This window comes from Seriola lalandi, unplaced genomic scaffold (assembly GCF_002814215.2).
Source record: "Seriola lalandi dorsalis isolate HSWRI2012SDOR001 ecotype SW California unplaced genomic scaffold, Sedor1 jcf7180002052504, whole genome shotgun sequence".
Taxonomy (NCBI): domain Eukaryota; kingdom Metazoa; phylum Chordata; class Actinopteri; order Carangiformes; family Carangidae; genus Seriola; species Seriola lalandi.
The window spans coordinates 335,178-360,045 of record NW_019523057.1 but is presented as its reverse complement, the minus strand read 5'-3'; the positions used below and the strand labels follow the sequence as shown (position 1 = coordinate 360,045).

General features: G+C 38.6%; 2 protein-coding genes across 4 annotated transcripts in view; one reads left to right on the top strand and one right to left on the bottom strand.

The window, feature by feature from the left end:
- The window catches only part of LOC111650563 (testis development-related protein), a 14,132-nt gene extending 3,963 nt beyond the window's left edge, over positions 1 to 10,169 (top strand). The window contains exons 2-4 of the mRNA XM_023400465.2: positions 3,045 to 3,101; positions 7,230 to 7,345; positions 8,116 to 10,169. Of these exons, the coding sequence (XP_023256233.1) occupies positions 3,045 to 3,101; positions 7,230 to 7,345; positions 8,116 to 8,554 (612 nt within the window). The 3' untranslated portion in view covers positions 8,555 to 10,169. The remainder of the gene's footprint in view (positions 1 to 3,044; positions 3,102 to 7,229; positions 7,346 to 8,115) is intronic.
- Positions 10,170 to 10,600: 431 nt separating this feature from the next.
- fbxo25 (F-box protein 25) lies at positions 10,601 to 23,730 on the bottom strand. 3 transcript variants are annotated; one of them, XM_023400507.2, is made up of 11 exons: positions 23,593 to 23,730; positions 22,473 to 22,658; positions 17,366 to 17,469; positions 16,046 to 16,095; positions 15,789 to 15,881; positions 15,593 to 15,686; positions 14,821 to 15,005; positions 14,387 to 14,569; positions 13,874 to 14,017; positions 12,802 to 12,828; positions 10,601 to 11,560 (listed from the first exon to the last, which is right to left on the bottom strand). In XM_023400507.2, exons 2-11 carry the CDS (start codon positions 22,598 to 22,600, stop codon positions 11,471 to 11,473), a joined length of 1,098 nt encoding a protein of 365 aa, XP_023256275.1. In that variant the 5' UTR covers positions 22,601 to 22,658; positions 23,593 to 23,730; the 3' UTR covers positions 10,601 to 11,470. The 3 variants fall into 3 exon arrangements, with proteins under 3 accessions (XP_023256275.1, XP_023256277.1, XP_023256278.1); XM_023400509.2 differs by having other exon boundaries at positions 22,473 to 22,605; positions 23,593 to 23,687; XM_023400510.2 differs by lacking the exon at positions 12,802 to 12,828.
- Between the last annotated feature and the right edge of the window lie 1,138 nt (positions 23,731 to 24,868).

Sequence of the window (24,868 nt, the reverse complement as noted above, 5' to 3'; positions counted from 1 at the left end):
TTTTTTTTTTTTTTCTTACATTTAAAGCAATAGTTCAACATTTTACAAAATATGACTGTTTGCTTTCTAACCAAGATTTAACCAAGGTCAATACCACTCTCATTTTCGTATGCTAAATTTAAAGCTGCAGCCATGCTGTGGTTAGCTTAGCTTAGCACAAAGATTGGATTCAAGGGATAACAAGTAACTTGGCTCTGTCCAAAGCCTCCAGGAAATCATTGCTCCTCTTGTAAAATCACAACTCATTGTTTTTGCAATTACAAATGAGATATAGTGTGTTAATCAGTGAGCTTTAGAGATGCTAGTAGGCAGATTTTCCTACCTTTGGACATATGCCTATTGCTCTAAAGGTAATTACACACAGCCAAGTCGGAAAAACTGGTCACGTCAGCCTCCGACTTGTAATTGCTAGCGATGATAGCTCTCACATGATGAAAAGAACTACAGAAGTGTCAACTAACTGTCGTAAAATAAGCTAAATCAAATCCAATATTAACTGTAATTGATTCAGCTAATTTAAAATGAGCCACACACAGTTAGTTTGTATCTGGTTTCACTTAACAAACCGCTATAAAAATAGAAAAAGTAACTAATTCATTCTAGTGAAATGATGCAACTACATGACAAGCATGAATGCGCTCCTCCTTCCAGACTCTATGCTAAGCTAAGCTAAGCTAACAGTCTCCTAGCTGTAGCTTCATATTTAACATACAAATATGAGAAGGTTGATAAAATTCTCATCTACCTGTCTACTATTTCCTTAATTATATTAAGTGAAGTGTTTGTTAAAATATACCAGGAGGCCACTGCAGGCACAAACAGAGTCACTGGGTTTCGAGACTGTGGTATGTTGGTATGTGAGGGCTCTGTGAAAAAAATATCGGTGCTTTCATATTGAAATTCACTGTGTGTCTTTATTGCCTAGTAATCTGACTTTTATAAAGACAACATGGTGCTAAAATTTACACACAGACACAGTCACAGAGGGAAAGAGAGACAGACACACAGAGAAAAAATGCCCCCCCTGAGGGGTGAAAACAGAACTCTTGCTTTCTGTTGTTAGGAGCGTTTTCTCTCCCCCAAACACTACTCTTTCCCTCTGAATGCCCCCCTCCGTCAGTTTTTCCCTCTGTTCCAAGTTGTTAATGCTTTTACGCTCTAACAGTAGTCAGCAATCAGTATGTGTGAGTGTGTGTCTTTGATCAGCTCAGGTGGCGGAGACCCAGCAGACTTTGCTCAGACATGTCCAACTGCCATTTCTCCTCCTCCTCCTCCTCCTCTCTCTCTCTCTCTCTCATGGAGTTGTAAGATGTTAGAGGTTCTTACAGCTTTGATCATTTTACAGGAATTCTGGCTCCACTTCAGTAATCTCAGGCTCAGCTGCATGTCTAATGACTTGTTGCTGCCCTCTTATGATTCAATGTCTTTAGGTCTTGTGGGGCATGTCCAAATCAAGTCAAAAGCCTTCAAAGGCATACTGCAGAGCTCTGACAACGGGAAATATGAGTCAAAGGCATTAAAAGATTTAAAAATATTCATGATAAATGTGGGCTATCATATTTATTATATTTATAGCACCATTATAGACATATAGATTCAAAATACATTAAATCCCAGGACAATCTAAGGGTCAAGGATCTGCAGCAGCACCATAAGGAGGTTTCTGATAAGACTGATTTTATTTTTGAAAAATATATAGGGTTTTGTTATCGCTGTGCACAGAGCTATTCTGTCTACATTTAGGTGTAGTCATTGTTAGGGAAAATTCTTATCACTGGTGGTGAAGAAAGAGCGCTGGAGTCCAAGATGTCTTATGCTGAGAATGTTTATTGAAGCTTGGCCAAGGAGAAAGGAGGAATCATCAATACAGTCTCCTGTGCATGATGTCACCTCAAATCTGAAGCAGGAACCCTAGAGGATAGTCTTTATACACTTAGAGAGATTACTATAGATAGCTTACACTCCATAACTGGTCAAATATCTAAAATAAGAGGGGAGGAGAGGGATGTGTGAATACACTATTGGTTCATTAACCATAAACAAAGAAACATGACTTTATATGCCCAAGTGCTGATTCTTAGAACACCCAGCCACTTGTTAATGACCATCCAAGGTTTTCTGTTATCAATCGTAGCACCAGCAATATCAGCAGCAAACCACAGCTGCGTCTGGAGGAGCCACCTGAGCGTCTCAAGGCCTGTAAGATTTAATGCAGTAGCTGTGGCACAGCACCCTAGGCCTCACACTGGCCTTTCACCCTGAGTCACTCATTAATTAGGTGGACAAGAGAAAATTCCCTCACAGTCATAATAATCTGAAAAGTTCAAAGAAGAGATATACACATAGCTATGCCCCAAGACTTTGTAATGTCTGACAGAAGATCAAAACAATGTTCAATGTTAATAACAATAATGGGTACTATTATCTAAGTAAATGCTATATGTAAATGCTACATAGAAAAGCCTAAAAGACCCAAAAGAGTCAAGTTGCTAGTTCAAGTCTCTGAACGCTGACAGTTAAAATAACACAGCGTTTGATTATTAAGTTTAGTTAATCAAGTTAAGTCACAGTGCGTCACATAGAATAATAACAATAATGAAAGTGTAATACAAATATTATATAAAGGACATATGAAAAAATGGAAAAAAGGCCTGTGGACTGAAGCACAATGGAACCAAAATAGCTCTGCTTGTATACTCAAATATTAATGTTAACGCAATGGGTCATGGATTTGTTTTCTCTCCCTTTTGTTTAAATCTGCCCTCTGAGCTCAGTGGCTTCCCCTCGTCTTCCATCCCTCCATCTCACTCTCCAAACACCGCGTGTTTGTGTTACAGGTCTAAAAAGGTTTCCCTCTCTTTAACAGGAAAGCCTGCACACACTCCACACTCACACATCCCTGCTGTAAAGCATGGATGGTGTGTGTGTGCATGTTTGTGTTGGGAGGTTGCTATTTGTCTTAACTGCTGGTGTGTGTGTGTGTGTGTGTGTGTGTGTGTGTGTGTGTGTGTGTGTGTGTGTGTGTGTGTGTGTGTCTGTGCCAGGACAAAGATATAGAAGGAGAGGAAGAGGAGGAGGAAGCTGTCACTGGCGTTTCCAAGGTAAACAGCACAACTTCACAGCTATTTGGAGTTAACACAGACACAAACACACTATCTGCTTCCAGACTTTTACATCTGACAGAGACTCCCTAAAGATATGCACTCACCCAACACACTCTTATCTTCTCACACATTGACTGAACACGCATGTGCACATGCTCACAATCTCGCATTTATGATGTCACACTCATTGTTGTGTAACTCTAAAAGTGTCAATCATATGTCACCAAAAATGTCAATATCTGTTACTTGACCTCAGTGCCACACACACACACACACGCACGCATGCACACACAAACACACACACACACACACACACACACACACACACACACACACACACACACACACACACACACAGACATTTCATCCTTATCAGATGACCACAGAGTGTTTTACAGTGCAGCTGAGGTACAGCAGGAGGGTCAGAGGACAGCTGAGGCTGCAGTGTTTATCTGTAAACACACCAGCCTTCAGCTACCAGCTTTAACTCTAATCTTATCACAGGAAAACCGTTTTGTTTGTTGTTATGTGCATCTGTGTGTGCACCTTTATCCTTATCCTAAAACTCTCAGTGGAGTGAGGTCATTTCGTCTGGGCCTTCAGTGGAGTGTAGTTCAAGATTTAAAGAATAACTCTGGTTTATTACAACGCCTTCACACATTACAGATAGATTTACAAACAGCTGGTACGATGTAGAATTTGCTAAATTATTAACAGCTGATTGTTGATTATTTGAAACTCAACACAGATGAGTGTCAAAACAAGATCCAACTAGTATATCTTTAGGGTTAGGTGAGTTTTGAGGTTTGTGCTGTGAGTTGTAAGTTGTGAGTCAAGTGGAGAAAACCTTGTAGATGTTCAGTCAGATTAGCTTTGTCATCTTCCTTGTAAATTCTGTATTTATAAATAAAGGTTTTATGATGTGGGTGATTTTATCTTCATCTGCAGCTGTGTCTAGTGTGTGAATAACATTATGCACTGTCTCTTTGTTCATGAGAGATGCGTAACATCTTTGGTCTTTGCTCAAAGGCGCGGTCATGTCTGAACTGTTCTGAGCATGTAAAGCGTCAGGCTAAAACACTCACAGTGTATTGTCTTTGAACCTCTGCATTCCGACTGTATGTATAGCTACTGTAGGTGACTTTGTTCCCAGGACGCATTTCATGACCTGTCCTGTTTGTGAGGATGGGGGCGGCTGGGCTTTGGAAGGGAAGGAAATGCAACATTCTTTCGAGGAGCTGGGCCTTTTGGATGGGAACAATCACTGTGGAAGAAAAACAAGGCTGAAAATAGCCACGGACTACTCTGACACTGTGGAAGGCTACAACTCTTTCACTGTCAGTTTATTTATGCTTATATGAGGACACAGAAAGTGGACATGGAGTACTGGAAGTGGAGGTTGCCTTTAGCTGTAAAAGGCTGATTTAATTTCTAGATAGGAAGACTTTCATGAGTCAATACTTGTTGCACAGTCATTTGTGAATTGATGGATGATAGATGATATAGATATTTATAGTAACACATTTAATGGTGCTTACTTAATAAGTTGCATAGTTGATTTGTCGATTAGTCAAACTGTAAATGATATCCATATCCCATGTCTGTATGCTGAATAAGTAGCTACAGCCAGCAGCCAGTTAGCTTATCTTAGCTTAGCATAAAAATCATCTCTCAGCAAAACAGAAAAAGGCCAAACTATTTGTTCAAGTCATCTATCAAACAAAAATATCAAACATTTTCTGGTTCCAGCTTCTATAAAGTGAGAATTTGCTGCTGTAACAGCTTTGAGAAATTGTGATTTGCAGTTTTTTATTATTTTCTGACATCTCATAAATGATTAATCTATTTAGAAAAAAAGATGAATTGATGATGGGAATACATGATGGAAAAGCATAAAGTTCAAATTACATCGCATGTACCAGAGAAACACAGGGAAAAGCAAACAAAAACTAAGCGTCCAAAAAGGCAAAAACTGTTTCTAAAAACCTGAAATAATTATGCCTGATAACCACAATTAATACAGTATTTCGAAAATCAAATGCCTCTTTAATCCCTCAGCTTCCACCTCAGAGGTATGGATGGAAGAATTTGGCCCAATACGAGCTCTATTGTTCTGTCAAGCGTGGAGCTGTAGGTAAAGCTCCCCCTCACAGCCAGCCTCAGTGAGCTGCTTGGTTTACCAACTTTTTGGCTGGAGAGATTACTGGGCACTGAGCAGCTTTGGATCTAAAGGCCTGGAGGTTAATGCTGAAGTGAATGGTGAATAGGCAGGCCTCTGTATGGGCACGCATGCATGCATGCGCACACAAAGCTGGAATTTAGATACACGCACACACACACACACACACACACACACACACACACACACACACACACACACACACACACAAATAGACTCAGTCTCTTTTGGCATCTCTGGTTCCCAGTTTACACTTGATGGCACACTGGAAACAAGAAGGGGAGCAAGGAGAGAGACAGGATGAGTAGAAACAGGATGCTGAAATGGCTGACATGAAATTTTGTTAATGTTATTTAGTGGTGATAAACTCGAAGAAACTGGCAGCATCCTTGTCCACAAGAATGTTCAATATGATGAGAGGTGAGGAGAGGAGGATTTGTTTTCTCATTTTATCAGCAAAGTGCCTGAGGTACTAAAGTGAGATTGAGTAATCCATCAAATGTCACATAGTTTGGATAAGAGAAGATATCATGAATAGGATCATGCGAATTCTCATGTGTGTTTTAGATGAAACGCAGAGCTTGTGTATCCTGTGTACACATAGGACAAGCTGTTCCGTAAAAGTCCATCTTATATAAACTGTAACGTTTTGAAGCTTGAGCTCAGACCTGGTGACAGACCTTATTGTATGTGTTCCTGTTTGGTTTGAGAGTGACTACTTTCATGTCCAGGTAGTTGTTTGCTTGTTGTAGCAGCTGTCACACGCAGCGCTTTGTATTTAGCACCTCCTGGATAGGTAAAACATAGAAACAAAAGAAGCAGTTTAAAGGGGTCGACAGGGTCAGACGCTTTCATGAAATAATGCTGTTAATACTGAGAAAGCTTTGATAACGACAAAGCAAAGGAAGGCATGGATGTTAAGTAGGAGTAAATTTTATGACCTTGACAGTTGACATTGAGAATTCCTTCTCGGCCCGGAGTGAAACTGAGCCAAAAGTTTGTTCCATAATCACTGAGGAGGGTGGTATCTGCGCTCAGTGGAAAGCTGCGAGGGCAGGGAGGAATTCTGATGTGACAGGGGAGTCCGGGGGAGTTTCAGAGGGAGTGGAGGGTCTTCCACTGGAATGTGCCAAACATTACTGCCAAGTCAATGCCACTCAAGCTCTTTCTTTTTCCTCTGTCTCTCTATCTATTTATCGACTGATAACTGAATCTGTACTTACAAGGTTTTATCCAACAGCAATAAGAAAGGTTCTTCATCTATAGATGGTTGTAGCATTATAAACCTCCCTTACAGGGAGTTGTTTGACCTTTTTTGATATATCATATGCTTAAAGGTCGATACCACTTACAATAAATATAAGCCTATGCTAGCAGCAGTTAACTTAGCTTGGCACAAAGATTGGAAACAGGAGGAAGCAGCTAGCCTAGCTGTATCCAATGGTAACACAATCTGTCTTCTAGCATGGTAACTTCCAGCCACGTATTTCAGGTAAAACCACAAATTGTTAATTTTAACAATTTAAACAAGATATAACATACTTATCAGTGAGCTTTAGATGTGCTTTTTACCATACAGACATGACAATGGCATCAATCTTCTCATCTAACTCTTTGTACATGCCGTTAAACGTGAAAACTATCCCTTTACAATTGATAATTTCTTTCTACCAGCCCTACCCTATTCTTAAGCTGAAAAAAAAGGGTTTTAAAATGTATGTATGTGGATTGACAGATGATTTAGGTTTGAGATTCATCAGTCTCAACAAATGGCTGCTTCTCTAAATTCTTGTGAAGCTGAATTTATGAAATCATCCTCTTTGGGGAACATAAATCACTCACGTGTAGGCATCAGAGATAACAAGCTAACATGCACCAGATGAGGTTATTCGTTTCAGCTCTGGATTTCTAAATCAAATGCTCTCTTGTCTGCCGGTTTCTGTCAGGAGGCCAAGGTGAAGAAGATCATGTCCAAGAAAGAGAGGAGGGAGAAAAAGATGTTCTCCTCTAAAGACGATGAACATTTCTTGTTGACTGGAGTGAAGCTGGCTGACCGCAGAGGGTGAGGTTACACGCAGAATAACGAACAGCAGGGAGCTAAATGTGCTCATCTACATGGTGATAACAACATAGTGGCACTTTGAGAAAAAATAAAAAACAGTTGCACGAAGAAATATCAAGTGTATTTTAATCAGAGGTGGAAAGTACATTTACCCAGGTACTTAAGTACCATTTTAAGGTTCTTGTACTTTTACTTGAGTAATTCTAATTTATAGCAGCTCCACTACACACAAGTTAGATATTGTACTTTTTGCTCTTTTACATTTATTTGTCAGCTATAGTCACTATACTTAATCGACTATGTTTTTAGATGCAAAATATACAAATATTACACAGTACAATGACATGATATGATGGAATACTATACATGAAACCAGCTGAAAGCAGCGTTGGAAGACATACACAGAACCTCTACTTAAGTAAAAGTTAAGATAAAAATACTCTCTTAATACAGACCTGACTACAAATTATGGAGCCATGCCCAAACACTTGTATTTGTTTATATGTAAGAAAGAGCTACTGTACATTTGCCAGCAGTTACTAACGTTCAGGCCCCTTAGGGAAGTGGCCCTTGTATGAAGAGGAAAACGTAAATTAATCACCTCACTGTGATAAACAATGGGGAATTCCTATATAATGGCTCACTGTTAAGATGTCTGATACACACTTACTTCCCACCCAGTCAGATCCTATTTATAGTTAGAAGAGATAGTGGTGATTAATACTGAAATTTAATGCAACAGCAGCTTTAAAGTTTGTGTTTCTCTGAAGGTCTCACAAGAAAATCAAAGATGATGAGAAGGAAAAAGAAAAGAAGGAAAAGCCAGAAAGGGGCCACTGTTTCTGGGAGAGCGTTACCATGACAATGAGGCAGATCTCACCCACCAAAAAACTGGAGAAGATGGAAGGCTGGGAGCCGCCTCACCTTGAGAACTTAACCGAGACTGTGACCGATGAAGCCCCGGAGGACAAGAGCCAAAAAGGGGGCTCTCCAGTGTCTTTCCCCGAGTCTCTAGGCCTTCCATTAGAATTGGCCTCCTGGGGGGGGCGAGGTCTGGAAGAGGACTCTTCCCGCTATGCTAACCTGTCGGACTCCAAGGATTCAACAGCTGCTGTCAGGTGGACGGCCCGCGCCAAAGTCAAGCTGGCCGGCATCAGCAGGATGAGCAGAGGGATTGTGTCGGACAGTGCGTGGGAGGGGTTTAAATAGTAGCCATTTAACCTTTGATACCCCGTCCTCCCTCCTCACTGTATACCATCAATAAAGAGGATGAAGACCTGAACCAAATATCTGCTTGTCTCAGTAGTCTAGTTTTGGACAAAACCGGTGTTACTGTTAACTGGTGTTGAGATGCTGCACTGCAGCAAAGCCCTCAACATAACACATGAAGTTTGTCCCTAGTATTTTAGCTTTGAAGTCCATGAAGACAACATATGACAGTTTTATCAATGGTTTTTTTTGGCAGGACTGCCACTTTTGAATCACTGGCATCAATTTTAAACTACAACAAAGGAAAGCCTTAAACTACTGTATTATTTTAACTGTGATATCCACTGGCCTGGCATGTAGATATTTGATATTGCCAAGAAATGAGAAAAGTGATTTTCATATGATTGTTGTGGTTGTTAGTAGTAGAATTGATGAAGAATATGCAAAACCTCCTACTGAAGACTTTATAATGTTAGAATGGTTTTCAGTTAATTTATGTCCATGCAGTTACAGCATCTGAGCGAGGAATGTGAGCTTGAAGCCTTAAATTAAACATCGATAATGTGAGTGAGTCACACTTGGCACCGTAGAGGAGTTCTGTTGTTGTAATGGGAGTATATGGGGGTACTGGTTGCAATCATGTCACATCAGCTATTGTAATTATGAGCTTCTGACTTGTACTTAGCGCTCACAGCAACATCCACGTCGTAACTGCTAAACTGATCTTTCCCAAAGCTCTGTTACATCCAATGCGGCACTTACTGCCTGAAAACCAAACAAATATCAGTGCAAGACCACCATTCAATGTAATTAAACCAATTTAAAGTTATATTATTAATGCACAGTATTTTAATAATCAAACGACAAACTCTGTAACTATGCGGCCATCTTGATGATGTGAACGCTTGCAAGTTTTTTTACTTGTTTGTTGTGTTGTTTAAATCTGATGCTGAATATTTATAAAACTTGTAATGATGAAAAGATAAGAGCCAAAACCTGTATTCTTATTTTTTTGTAAGAAAAGCAGTGACTTCCCTGCACCTGTCAAGTGCCTTTTGTCAAAAGAATGACGTCATGTGTTTGCTGGAAATGTGAAGTAGACCAGATCATCCTTTGAGCACAAACCCGCCTGTGCTCATCACAACATCCACACAGGTGCAGGTGAGTTAACCCAGCATGCACCTGTGCTGCACCAGCTTTGACATATTTCCCAATAATGGTGTAATGAAAACCATTAGCCTCACCAGCAGGAGGAGATGCAGTTTGTATATTATATTATAGCCAGCTGGTCAGTTCTTTAATGTGGTTTGCATATCTGTATATTGTACAGGACTGAAACGATGAAGAGTAATTTAATTTCTACAATGATTTGAGAATTTTTTTTAGTTGAATAAGAAACTTTTTAAAATTCATGCTATTGGTCTTTGTTTCTCTCTTCTCTTCTTTCCTTTGTTTTAATCTGTTTACTGGATTTGTTTGATACTGATGTCTGCTTCATGGCAGCCAGAAGTGAACACAGATACGGGGTCCACTTCCTAGGATGCCTGTATCCTGTATTTATTCACTAAAAGGCTGGGTCACATTTTCTCAAAGCAGAATAAAGCTCCAGTCTGACTGTCTGGCTCTACTTCTTTCAACACTTTGCAGTTTGGAGTATGTACACGGCTTGACTTACCGGACTTCACTTTCAACACCCAGATGGTTTTCACTGATACAGTGGCCAGAACAGAAACAGTCTACCGAAGTCCTTCAACATAAGGCATTTAGAGCTGGCCTGCTACTTGTAAGACAAAGTTATTTTTGAAATGGAGTATCACAGAAATTGTTCTGTAAACACTTTACTACAATCTCTAAATTTGCAGTTTTTTTTTTTTTTTCTGCCTTTAATAGAAAGAATATTAATCATGAAACTTTGCTTTTCTGTTAATTGACAATTTTTCGAATATTTTAAGGAGGGAAGACAGTTATATCCAGGAGGGAAAGAAAACACATTTATATAGCAAAGAAACAATTCCCAGTGACCCAATACAAAAAGAAGAGCAGAAGCAGGTTTTTAGAAATATTTTATTATCATTATTTGCTAGTTCCTGTCCCATAAAAGTCATGATAGTACCATCAAGAGTATTTGGAACAGTAAAGGAATATTACAAAAGTTGTAGGAAGGATACAAAACTTTTTTTTTCCCTCATAAATAATGTTTTACATTTTCTCTGTCTGTCACTTGACAGCTCTGACATAAGTAGATTGTAAAAATTTGTACGGCTAATGGAGTTTTACATTATTTTCTTTTAGTGTTGACGCCTTCACTGTACACAGAGCACAGCACGAATTCACAGGACAACAAACAGTATGTAAACAGAGACTCAAACATAACATGCATTCAGTTATTGCAGAAAAATACCACCAAAACAAAACAGAGCAAAAAGCAGAAAACTTTAACCCCATTAAATAAACAACATGAGACATCTTATTCTCCCACACTAAATTTTTACTTTTTGCCATTTAAAAAAAAAAAAAAAACCCTGGACACGTTACCTATCATCACTTACCTACCATAAACATGCTACAACTCCTTTTACATATAAATCCTTTCAAAATACTCATATTAAATTTACATATTATTTTTTCTTTTCTCTGTCAGTTGAGCTTTTTTTGTCAAGAAGACAAACATTGGTGTGGAAAGAGGAAAAACATAAAAGTTTCTTTTATATTTTCACCCATCACCAACATTCTTAAAATCAACAAACATACAAATGTAATTTTTCCTATGTCTTATGGAAACATTTGTGCGTAAGGAAATGAAGACATAAAAAAGTAATTTCTTTCAGTTGAAGCCCTTTGTATTTGGGTAAAAAGTCTTGTACACACTCTTGGGTTGGGAAACGGATGCTTCGCTTTGAGAACACCGTGGAGGGTTTAAAACTTGAAGAGGTCGATAAAGTGCTGTGGAGAGATGGGCATGAGGCAGCTGTCGGGGTCGTTGGCTGTGCACGGATGGCCACAGTCCTGGAACACAGTCGACAACCAAATTGTTACCAACGAAGCAGAGAAGCAGTTACTCATGCTGTGATGTATGACACTGGAGTCAGATGCATTAGGTGTTAGGTGTAAATTCTTGATGATGCAAGTGAGTGAGCGGAGATTCATGCATCACTAAATTTAAGTGGATTGCATCACACACACAAGTTCTTACGAGGAGGTTACTTTAACCTGCAATTACTGAATTCTTGGCAGTGGAAACAAGCTGTAAACACAACACTGACATATTATCACCATATAAAGTTAACATGGCGAACTTGGTGGCACAGTAGTCAGTTCATCCATTTTTAATTAGAAATTATTGATTACAGCTGCTTTAACAATGCAGCTTCTCACTGCCAGGTGTAACTGTAGTGAAGCTAACTACACCAACCACAAATCAAAACCAGCTTGCTAATATATTACCTTTTTAAAGTAAACATATCTGACCTGACAATTGACTTAAATGCCATATTGATGTAAACTGTAATAAAAATGATAGCATGTTGGCCTCATTTTAATTAAATGTACCTACATCTCAACATAACACAGTAGACCTTAAATCAACAAAATGTATATTATATTTTTCTTTCTTTTTAAGGTCTGGCAGTCAAGCATAATGCATTGCTTGGTTTTACTAAAACTTTTTTATTATGTTACCTACAGGCTTTAAAAGTTGATGCTTTAGATTAGATGGCGCTACAGATGTTTCCTCGTCCTTACAGTCCTTACAATGTGTATACATCACTAAGATTTAGGCTACCTTTTAGTCTTAATGACATAAACTAATTTAGTAAACCAAATGTTTGAAACTAGCCAATAGTTACTAAGAACTAAAGAACTTTAAATACAAATTTAACGACAGATTTACAAATAGCTGGGGCAACACAATCCTGGATATTAGTATTGACGGAGAAACATTTGTGCTAAACTAAATGACAACTGACAATTTTCTTTCAGACACAAGAACGCAACATTCAGTGGAGTTTATGATCAAACAAACATGTTTTTTTTAACAATGTGGTTAGAGGTGATTAAAAAGTCAGCAGACGAGGAACTGTTTGCTAAACACACCTTGAGCGAAACATGATGAAATCAATTAAAACAGAGAACAGTACAACACAAAGATCAACACATGGAAAAAGATAAGTCATAAAACGATCATGGGGGAAAAAATGTGACAAACTGTCAACTGAAGAAAAAGAAAGGCATGATGGGACAGAGAGTACCTTGAATAACAAAGCCAGGTGGCGATCCTTAAGGAATCAGGGAAAAAGGGAACCAGGGGGAGAGGCAGGAAGGAGGGGAGAAAAGCAAGGAGAGGGATGCAGAAAGGGAAGAGGTTAAACAGTACAGGGACCCAGCAAAGGAGGACAACAAGACTGTGGGTAGGAAATAATCAAAAGGAGGATAAATAGGGATTGGATATTGTAGCCACAATGGCATGTTTAAGCCAAGCACTGTTAGTTTCTTTACATACAATATTCCCCAAAGCTTATTAACTCAAACTATTTGTCTTACATGTGATTAGAGATCAGCTCTCATGTGTCGTGTGTCTAACAAATGATTAGGTCATACCAGTCACTTGTTTAACCTTTGACTGTTAAGTATACAGATATGAGCACATGAGTTCACAGTATTGGTGGACGACAGTGATTAGCTTTATCAACAGTTCTAATGTGCACTTATATGTGTGACTTGTTTGTTCCCTTTTGAATAATCAGAACATTGTTTTGAAAAAGCAATTTTTCATGCTGGTCTCAAGAATTAAGAATAAATTTATCTGCAATTAGAAAAGTATAAAGGTATTAAGATGGGATTTCAATCATACCTTAACACCTAAGTGACTGCCAAAGACAGCAATCAGTGTGAGAGAGGCTCAAAGTGTATCTGAGACTTTTCCTCAACGATAAAAAATGTTTTGTCTCTTTGGCCAAAGGAATACAGAGTGTTCTGGTACAAACGTGATACTTGCATTGATAGACTCCCATGTATATACAGTTTAAAAGATATCAGGACTGTGAGAAACATCACTTTGAACAGTGCAGGTTCAAGTTATTGTACACACACTCAGTCTGCTTCTATTAAGCTTCAGTTTATAGCGGTGCAAGGTGATAAAAGTAAAAGCTAAACCAATCAGTTACAGTTGCACTGAACTTTTTGTAACCTTCTTTTAACATTTACCTCCAATGTAATATACAACTTGTAATTTACCTGCAGTCTGATGAACAGTACTGGTTTGTCATGCTGTCTTTCCTACATGATGTGAATGTGGCTGTAGGTGTGTTTAATATTGCTTACCTTCCAGAAGAGGATGCTACAGTGTTTGCAGAAGTGCAAGGTGTCGCCGTACTGCTCCTTCATGGGATAGTGTTTCTGCAGGGTGAAGTACATTAGCTTCCAGTCCACGTTGTCACTCTTGGTTAGGACCAGATTCCTACAGAACTGCATTTGTGTAGCGGACCCGGGCACACGCGCGCACACACACACACACACACACACACACGGATGTTAGGAAACACTCAGTCTGAAACCCTTTAAAACACAGGGGACATTAATGTAATTATAAATGGAACAAAGGATAATTAAATATGACCAAGAACAATTTCTCATTAACACCAATCCTGAATGGATGTGAAAGAAGGCCACAGACCATAGTGAACTGAGAGTAAACTGCTGTAATTCTGACCTCTAGTGGTCAACAGTGGAATTAATTATCAGCCTGCAGGGGCAGCCACCTCTTCTAATACTTTGACATGAACTATTATTGTAACTGTTGTCCGTGTCTGAAGATTAACTCATTTGTTCTCTCACCTGTTTGTCTGAGAAGTGAAAGTGGCACAGCCTCTTCCACAGCGTCCGGTTCTCACTGAGGATGTGCAGCGTAGGCGTGGCCTGTCCCAGGTTTATGATGTCATAAGCATCAGATAACTTGTAAAGGATCTTATTCTGCATGTAAAGTGGCAAGTCGTTGAATGACATACCATCGCACATTTGCTGTGGAATAAATAATCACCAATAAATGAAATTAGAGCTGTACAATAGGTGTGTTACCATTCATATGCAGTTAAGCATTAAATGACCAGTTCCACCGGATTACATCCCCCTCCATATTTCATATTCCTCATTAAATTCAGTTTATGAGTATGTAAGCAATGGCACTGTATCAGCAAGTCACCACAGTAGATAGTGTTTGTAGACAGACCCATGCACAGGCACACACGCATACACTCATCCACTATTTCTACCTTGGGGATCTGAAGGTTGTTGAGCTGCTGCTGCCATTTGAGAATTGTCTCCAGTCGGCACAGCCAGATGTTGACATTGCCCACAAGAACACATCTGCCAACATGGACAGTCAGATTGTTCAGCGTCGAGCTCAAGTCCTGTAGCAGCTCCTTGACAAGGCGAGGATTGTAGTGGTCCTCTAGGACTGGAGCGCAAATTTGAAAAATAAACAGACAAACAAAGAAAAAAGGGAAACAATAAGATAAAATATAGGCAGCCAAAAAAGGCTTACAGAAATTCCATGTTTTGTTATAATGATAACAATGTATCATCATTTATTTCTTCTGTTTTCCAACATGTCTCAGAAACAGAGTTGTTTAAAAAAATGTTTTTAAGTTGCTAGAACTGAAAAGAACAAATATTTGTCTGTCGCCCTCAGTGTACAGAAATAACATTACAGAGAAGATTGATGAAACACTGTAGAACTGTACAAGCATTTACTAAATCAAAAGGAAAAGGAAGTTTCATCATATACATGTGACAGACTGAACCTCAGTCTAGATCTGATCATTGCTTCACCAGGCAACAAAATCCCATAATGATGGAGCACACTGGTCCTACTGGTTTTGTGTTCTGGCATTCATGATGAGACTGCTGGGAGTAGCAAGAGAAACAACATCTTCTGGTTGTTAAGTGCCTTGCCTTTTGTAAAAGAAATGTTGAAAAAAGCTACTTTTACATATCTGCCGGTTAACAGAATAGTTAATCAGTCTTTGGCTCAGGTCCTCTTACCCTTTCGCACAATCTTCTCCAGTATATTGAAATAGTTTTTCTGTGCAGCTCCACTCAAAGAAGTCAGCTGAGACCTGGCTATTAGCTGGAAAAGCTGTGGGCAAGGGACAGAGTGAGATAGTTTGAGGAAGAGTGGCTTGTACAAGTCATACAACCATTTCAAAAGCATCCGGAATTAAGAAGTGTGATCGCTCACTTTTGCAACATAGTTAAATCTTCTCAAGTCCTGAATGGCACTGGAAAAGTCTAGACGGTTGAGCGCTTCACCAAGTGTGCAGTATCCATGTCGCTGTAGGCACACACACACACACACACACACACACACACACACACACACACACACACACACACACACACACACACAAACAGTTTAATAAAAATAAATGAAGCTGTTTCAATTGACAGAAAATAAATCCTTCATTTGAAAACTGTAGTAAAGGCTCCAGTACTCACTTCTTTTGTGCTTCCTTTCTGCACGTAGATCCATTTATCCCTGAAGACAACTAAAGAACAGAAAAGAAAACACATCGTTTGTTGGAGTATAAATGTTTAGTGTACATGTACATAATGTGTAATGAGCAAACAAAAAATTATAAGCACCTGTGCAATCTAATGTGACCCTATCCAATATCCTTACAGCAAATACTACATTTGTAAACAATAAAGTAGATGAATGTTCAGTTTTGTTACAGTTGTGAATTAAGTCTATAGTTTGTGATTATTTTTATATTGGATTGAGGGCATGTTTAGAGTCGTCCACCTCTTCAAACTGCAGCTGTCTGTTCAGATTAAAATTAACAGAATGCAGCTTCAATGTTCAACTTGTTTTTGAGAAATAGACACATGGGCCAAATTTTAGGAAGCTGACTGATCTTAATAACATGTGTATGACGTTTTGCAGCCCCAGGACTTCCAGGTGCACAGCATTGCATTATTGTATCTGTCCTTTTTGAATACAGTTAAAAACAACTACAACAAAAGACAAGATGACACATAATCACAAATAATGATGCCTTTTGTGTGGTTCATCTACCACGTCTCCTACAGATGTGCCCAAACACATTCACGATGGTCACTGTTGACTTTCCATTACTGTTTATCCTCTACTGTATTCTAATGGTGTTTTATAAGAAGAAGTGGTATGCAGAAGTAAGTAGGCACTGATGTCATATAATACTAATGCTTACAGGTACTTCATACAGAATGGATTGCAGTGATTGAAGAAGCTGTCAATTTAATGTAATGGAATAGAAGTATAAAGTAGCATAACACATGTGCCACACAGCTTTTCACTACTGTCTCCCTTATTTTGTGCCAATGACTTTCAGATGTGAAGAAGTATTTTCTGTAAAGAGTTGAGTTCCATTTATGGACAAACTGTCATGGATGGAAGATTTCAGTCCTGAGCAATGTTTCCCACAGGCTCTGTCTTAGGACAGCTGAATGACTAACACACAACACTAATGTTTAAGTAGTGTAAACACGCTCTAAAAAGTATCACTGATAAACACTACAGATGTAAAATTTACAATTAGCCATCACATACAGTACTGTAAACTTCAGTATGACAAAATGACCAAGTGAATAAAAAATGTTTAGTCCAATTAATTTCAATGCAAACAAAGCTTTCAATAGATGGTTGTCCCTTGACTGCAATTATGGCTTGTACCTACCTGTGCTTATGCTTTGCTCTTATTGCAAAGAGGACCTATTATGTATTATCAAAAACCCTTCGTTGTGCCAAAACAGTGATTATGTGTTACTGAAACTCACACTGAGATTTGGTGTTATTGTTGTAGAAGTCCTTTTTCCTCTTTGTTGTGGCGAGCTCACACACATCTCCGACAAACAGGTTTTCATTGTTGCCACTGCAGAGCCTGTTTAGACAGAGGATGCAGGGGAGGAATTTGTTAATAACATTGCATGCGACTGTGACCAGTCCACATAAAAACAAAATAATTAAAAAGCACTGTAAAGAATCTGCTCTGCTACAACATCCTGGAGCAAATCAGTGACTTTTTACTGATGTCCTGTGAACACATGCAGGTGATTTTCATATCCAACAAACGTGTTTTATCCATCATTAAGGGCACATTTAGCCAATGATGGATGAAACTAAACAGAAAGTAAATGCCCATAGATTCTTATGGTTAGAAATCTAGCTGTTGCAGAGCCAGAAGAACCAGGATGTTAAATTCTAATGATTCACAGTGACTGCTGTGATGGAGGACGCACTGCAGATGGTAGACATACTGTATATCCCGACTCTGAGAGACAGAATCATAGATGTGACTGTATCTGTTATTTCTGGCAGCCATTCTGAGCCTGTCGGTTGATAAGTATCTTTATTATTTCTGATAAGATATCTTATCATTTTGGCAGCTAAGCTCAACTTGACTTATGATGACACGGAAGGTTTGAAATGGCTCAACTCCAGCAGAAACCCAAATGAAAACATGTACTAAAACATGTACATACATGTTATACAGATTATCCATGTGTGTATGTTTGTGAGGATCTGTACACATTTCTTGCTATTCATGACATTCTCTACATGTCAGTGACAGCAAGACCACTGTGATCTTCTAAATATCTAAATTTAATCCTAACATATTCTCTCAAATGGGTCAAATAATAGATGTGTTAATGTCCTTGTGTTACTGTCCTAAACAGAACTGAAATATGCCTTAAACACCATTATAATGTACAATGAAGCAGAACATGTCCTTTTGCACAGTAGTTGAGAACAATTTTTTAAAAAGTTCCCACTGCAAATAAAACCTAATTACATAAAATTTTATAAAACTGAGACTGTGATCTGTACCAAGACCTGTTCCTACATAAACACATTTTCCAGTGACCTTTAACTGAAAGATCAAAGGGCTGGACTGGACTGATAATTGACTCTTCATGCATTAATAATCCACTAACTGAAGCTGAGCACCTGACTGGCAACACTACCAACTTGGGGAGCACATGTATTAGTCAGCTGATCATACTGGGCAATAATAGCTTGAAAATATATTACTAGTATTGGAACTGATATAAAAATGATGCCTACTATTATCACATTATTGTTATGTGAATGATTGTTAATGTATTTTTCAGGAATTGTTTAGCTGTTGTCCATTTGAGAATATAAACTCAACACATACTGTTACAACTTCGACTGTTGGTCAAACAAAATGAGCAGTTTGAATACCTGGGCTCAGAACAATTATAATGTATTATTGCTGTCACTTTCAAACTAAAATAAGTACTTGATTAATCAAGAAAATAATCAGCAGATAAATCTATTATGAAAACAATCCTTAGTTGCATACAGGTACCACAACAAACTACTAACATCACTAATGCAGACAAACGAACATGATCCCTCAACAGCTTCCCACCAAAAACACTGCAAGTTCTGTTTGGTATTTGGAGACTGAATGTGTTTTTGCAGTGGTGATGGTGATTTTTACACTTGGTACAAACTGGAAGACTCAGTCGCTCCCTTATAAAAATTGTACTCTTTTCATTTATCACACACTGATGAAATGGTTGCAACAAATAAACATTTTTTATAACTCCACCCCAGGCCCCAGAGTACATGCAACAGGATATTAATTCTAATGCAAAATGCAAGGGTTAGGTTCTATGCAAGAGATTTCAGAAGATGGAGGAAAATTTTACTTCACCAAAATGATCAGTCATAATCTGGATGATTTCATCACACATGCTTTTGGTTAAGAAACAAATATTCTTCTTCAGCATCATAAGTGAAGACGTGGCTTTGACTGCGAAGTCAACTGATCGGGGTGAATGAGCTCTACAGTAATCCCTCGTCTCTAGCCATTTATCCAATTGCCCTGGCATACATACAAACACACATGCAAGCACAGTAATCTGTCACAGTGAATTACAAGAGAGGAATGCAATAGCCTGGCTTTTTTACACAGGTTGCAAGCAGAGTACCAGCCTCCACAGAGTCAATAAGAGACAACACAGAGCAGCAGGAAAGTTCAGAAGGATTTGTGGATATTTCAACTGTATCCTGAAATACATGAGCTAAGAGGGAGAAGGTTATGAGGGATGTAAACGAGGAAGAAAACAAATGGTGGTAACACTTAGGTGTTTTACTTCTCTTATTCAAAGTAACATAGACAGATGGTTTCAAGCAGCATTTATTACGTGCTTTATCAAGTGTAAAACGACTAAGTAATCACAACATGACAGCAAAAAGAGGGTTCAAAACCTCAGCTGACACTCAACCGTCCAACACCTACAACACCATAGATGATAGGTGACAGAGGTTTGTTGACATTCAGAGACTCATTATCATCTAAACTACTTCTGTAACACTGTGTACCATGCCAGTGGCTATCATAATGCGTCCCTTTCTTTCTGGCCTACATGTGTTGGTCTGCCAAACATACCTCCGCTGCATGAAGTCACTGGCCTTTCTAAGTGAGGTTACATTTGGAGAGCAGCCAATCTGAAGAGATGACGTCACTGGTTATTGTCTGTTGCTATGCCCTTTGCTTTTCTGTAAAAAGACTGCTGACAAGCTGATGTGACACTGTGAGGTAGTGTTAGTTGGCTGATCAATAGAAAAGGCGACACTGTGGCCTGAAGGAGATATCACCAACTGGAGCTGAGATTCCACCTTTAACCCTATCAATACCAGATGCGTATCTTGCTATCAATCAGTGCATCGATAGCTTTGGTCCTTAAAAAATGAGTAAAAGTAAAATGAGCTATGTAATCCCTTATGTGTGCAAAGTGTGGCTGTGTCCCATTCTCCTAAATATTGGAAGAGGTTGTAAAGAGTGTTATTTATTGGTATTTATTGGTAACCCCTTCAGTTTTTGTTGATTTTATTTATTTGCTATGATGCTATTGTAAACCCATAGTTCCTGCCATACACCAAAAAATAAACTACATATCAATCAGGCAGTCAATCATACATTTTGAATGCAACTATTCACATCAAATATTTATTTATTTTCAAACGGCCCTGGCAACTTGAAAAAGGAAGTGCGATACATCCATATTTGAAGCTAATAAGTGAGAGAGTCAGATAAATGCAGGTAGCACAAAGAAATGCCAAGCCATTTACAACTGCTGTAAAAAGTAACAGGACACACATACTATAGGAAGAAGGAGCTGACTGCCTTTGTGTGACCACTCATCATCATTGGCATGCCTCAAAACAGTTCATGTTTCCTGCAGATAACAAGGCGAGCTGTCCTGCTGAAAGGTTACCTAGACTGCCCACAGTGACACATGCAATACAGACCAGAAATATCGAAATACCTGAACATGTTTTTAGTTCAACTGCTCTCAACAAACAGTGGTCATTCAACGCTTTCAATCCACTAAACACCTTTGGGTGTTTAACAACTACCCTGTATCAGGGAATGTAGGTTTCAATGGTGACAAAGTCCTTGGCAGGTTAAGTCAGTGTTACTAGATTACAACAGGTTATATATGACAAACCTGGTTATCATATATAACCTATGACTGTGTTCAATAATAAGAGATTAAGGGCATAGTTTGCAAAAGAAAGTCAGCTCAGTTCACACACAAAAACATTTGACCTAGATATTTCAGATTAATAGACACATATCAAAAACCACCTCAACTGTTTTGGACCTTTGCTCAAACAGGATACACTGACAAGTTGGTCTCATGTAAAATGACCCTCTTCAGTCACTCAAACCAGCCCTATACTCAATGCTCTCTGTTGCTATGACGCCCCGCTGGCAGCGACAGCCTGCAATTGTGGGATGTAAATCACCTCATCAAAGACTCTCTGCTATGGCCCTAATAAGAGTTGGGTGAATGATTTCTCTCTGGCATTTTGTAGCTATGACCTTTCTGGTCCATATTGGCCAAGACATTACCAGTGTTTTTATCTACTAACTCTCAGCCACTTGCTCCTTTTCACCCTCCTCCACTAGGTGTTTCTACCACAGATCACCCGCACACTTGATCAACTTCAACTCTGTTGGTATCCTGAGGGGAAATCTGGTTTATAGCCGGCCATTTACACATACAGCTGCTCACGTTGAGCAGCAAACAACAACAATCCATGGTCAACATAGATCATCACTAGTAAACACACAACAGTTAGGGAGTCCCGGTGGCCTATCGGTTTAAGACACTGACCATGTAATCGCAACATAATGCTTTTGTTGCATGTCCTACCCCATGTCTATCCCTTCATTTCCTGTCAGCTGTCTACTATCCTCAGTTTAATAAAGGTAAAAATCCACTCAAAACAATTTTGAGATTTTTTTGTGGAAGTTGGACAGTGTCTGACAAACCAAGGCAAACATTTAGAGTGAGCCTGGCAGCCTATCAGCTGTAGTCAGTCCACTTTTGAACAGAGTTGCAAGATATGTTGGTAAGATATTTCACGCATTAAAATACTTTAATGAAATTGAAGTTCAGTGCAATTAACTGTATTCTACCTATAATTACATCAGATAAAACTCAAAATGTGTAAAGCAAAAACTGCAAAAAACTCAAAAGCAAAAACTCTAACACTAACTAATTTTTGATTACATTTTACTTTGAATCATTATTGTGGAATGCAGAAAATGTTCGACTTTATGATTCTGTCATGAAGATATGATACCACTAAAGGTCAATAAATGTTCATATCAAATTGTTGTCCAGCCCTTGAATATAGTATGCCTGTGGAACTTAATCTAAGCACTGCATAAGACGGCAGACAGGAGAAGACTATAGAGGATATTGGTTTCATACTTAGTTAAATTTAATCTAATCAGGTAAATTACTGACTCATTAAACTTACAAAGTTTGACCCAGACAGTACTAGTAAAAAAAAAGGCAAATTTAGGTGACAAAGGTGAATAAGTAATGATCTTACTCCTTCAAGTCTATCTCTCTGTTGTTGTCCTCCAACTCGTGTCCATAGAAGACAATCCTTTTCCAGCCGTGCTCTGTCTTTGTCCAGCTCCATCCAGGTGACCTCCAGTCCTGGCCCAAGAAAGGCATTGTAGCTGGGGGGAGGGAGGGGACAGTGAGCAGGGAGGGTCGCTGCCACTCCAAACACCTGGAGGGTTAACATGATGTTGTTACAAAAAGGGATTTATTTTTGTGCTCTGGGTTATATGGAAGCAGAGAAAAAGACATAATGATGTTAACATTACAAGCAACTGAACACTATCATGAAGTCCAAACACTGAGACAGGAAACTCAAGCCTTCAATGTTCAAAACAATATATCCAATTCATTTTCCCATCTTAAATTTCAATTTAAAAAAAAAATCTGGTCACTCATATTGGATCTGTGATATTCAGAACATCAGAGCTGCTGAGCATAATCAACTGATAAAACATCTGTCCTATCAGCTGACAATCACTCTGTCATTTGGTCAGAGTAAGAGAAGTTTAAATGAGAGACTGGAAACATGGGATACTTTTATCTAAATTTGTGAACAAGTTTTTACAATTCTACCTGCTGAAATTACCTTCTAGACATTAAAAAAAGAATTCTAAACACATAAATTCTGATTTTCAAAGCAAAATATTTCATTGCAATAAATTCAGCGATATTTAAATTTCAACATCAAATGCCCAGCAATAGGCAACACATAAAAATGATTATGGCCTTTCTTTGCTTCCACTGCTTCAGTCTGCAGCCTGAGACTATGTGTATTGTCTGACAACAGGAGGAGGGCCAGTAGATTTTTACGTTATCTATATTGAGCCCGCGCTATTACGGGTTAAACACTGAGATGCAAAATCGCTTAATGCACCAAACTGCATGAATAACACACCTGAAAACGTCTGTGACGCATTTACCTTGAGCATTTCCACAATAACACCGTTAGCAAACCAAGTCGTTTCAATGTTTAACGGTAAAAACATGAAGATATGACAAAGTTGTCAGTCGACTCAGCGCAAATAATCACGACAGGAAGACAATAGAGAATCTCAACTACGCTATAATTCAGCTGGGAGTTTAAATAATATGGCTTAACAAACCTTTACAGGCAGGCGACTCCTTTGTTATATGGTCTGTCTCAGCCTCTGCTTCTTGTCTCCCCTGCTTGCTGTGCTGGAAATATTGACGGAAGTAAACACAGTGCGGACCCTAGAATTCGTTCGCGCCCCCTACTGCTCTCTGATTGGACAAAAGGTCTGTATTTATCTTGTTGCTACCCAGTGTCCCGTCGGTCATTGGCTGATGGTGGTTGTCAATCACTTTCTTTTTTTATGCCTTCTGTTTTGTTGGGGCTTTTTCCTACACGTGACAGAGGACTGCGCACATGTACTTATGTTTTGATTTTGAGATGGGGGATGGAAACTGGACCACTGGACACTGTGTGAGTGATGATGTGGTTATTGAGGAACATTTTTCTTAAACAAAAATGATCGTTGCTTTAAACTGCTGAATTAATACACTGTGTTAGCAACCAGAAGTCTCACGTTTAGACCTTATAATATATGGTATTTTATCTAGGTCGTTGTTTTATTGTTGTTGGAACTAAAATTCTGTACTTGAGTACGTTTTTGACTTGAGTTTTTCCATTTCATTCTATTTTTTTTTTTTTTACTTCTACACCACTTAAGGGAAATATTGTACTTTTTTACTCCATTACATTTATCTAACAGGTAAATAAAGATTTTTCAATTAAAAAAGCGTATACAATACAAAGCATTGTTAAAAAGGAAACCAGTGGTTCCCAATCTTTTTGGCTTGTGACCCCTTCCAAAAAAGTGTTTAGTTGGAACCACCTGTCAGATTTCAAATGTCCATGACTTGTTTCGAAGCAGAACTTTATTGTTCTTCTTTCCTCATATAAATCATGTCATGGCCCCTCTTATGGAGTGGCCAGACCTGGGAACAAACTGGACTAAGCTACCCAACTATAACTACCAAACTTGAGCATCTACAACAGTAAAATGGTGCATCTGTAATAACAATCTAATAATGTCACATGGAAGAACATATCTGTCACAGGAGAACTTTTTTCTGCAGAAAAAGTCTTTGTTTAATTGACAAGTCCTCACAAGTCTCTATATGCAAGTCATGTTATATAGGTCACTGTTTTAGTGTTATGCTCTGATGTGTACACAATATAATTTCATACTTTATTATGTCAGTTTCACATAGTTAATCAAATCTGTTTTGTTTATGCATGCTCATTTGTGACATGAGTGACTACGTCTGAATAGCTGCTGCCATTAGATATTATGTTTTGAAGGCAGAAGCGAAACCTGTTGCTTTGTCTTCCTCAGATAAACTAAAAATAGAACT

What these genes read in the sequence shown, in the direction of transcription:
- fbxo25 (XM_023400507.2), bottom strand. Translation starts at nt 22,600, where the DNA reads ATGCCTTTCTTGGGCCAGGACTGGAGGTCACCTGGATGGAGCTGGACA. An exon ending in AGAGAGATAGACTTGAAGGA is followed by an intron (nt 17,470 to 22,472) that starts GTAAGATCATTA and finishes CTGTCTAAACAG; the next exon opens with GCTCTGCAGTGGCAACAATG. An exon ending in CAATAACACCAAATCTCAGT is followed by an intron (nt 16,096 to 17,365) that starts GTGAGTTTCAGT and finishes TCTGTTCTTTAG; the next exon opens with TTGTCTTCAGGGATAAATGG.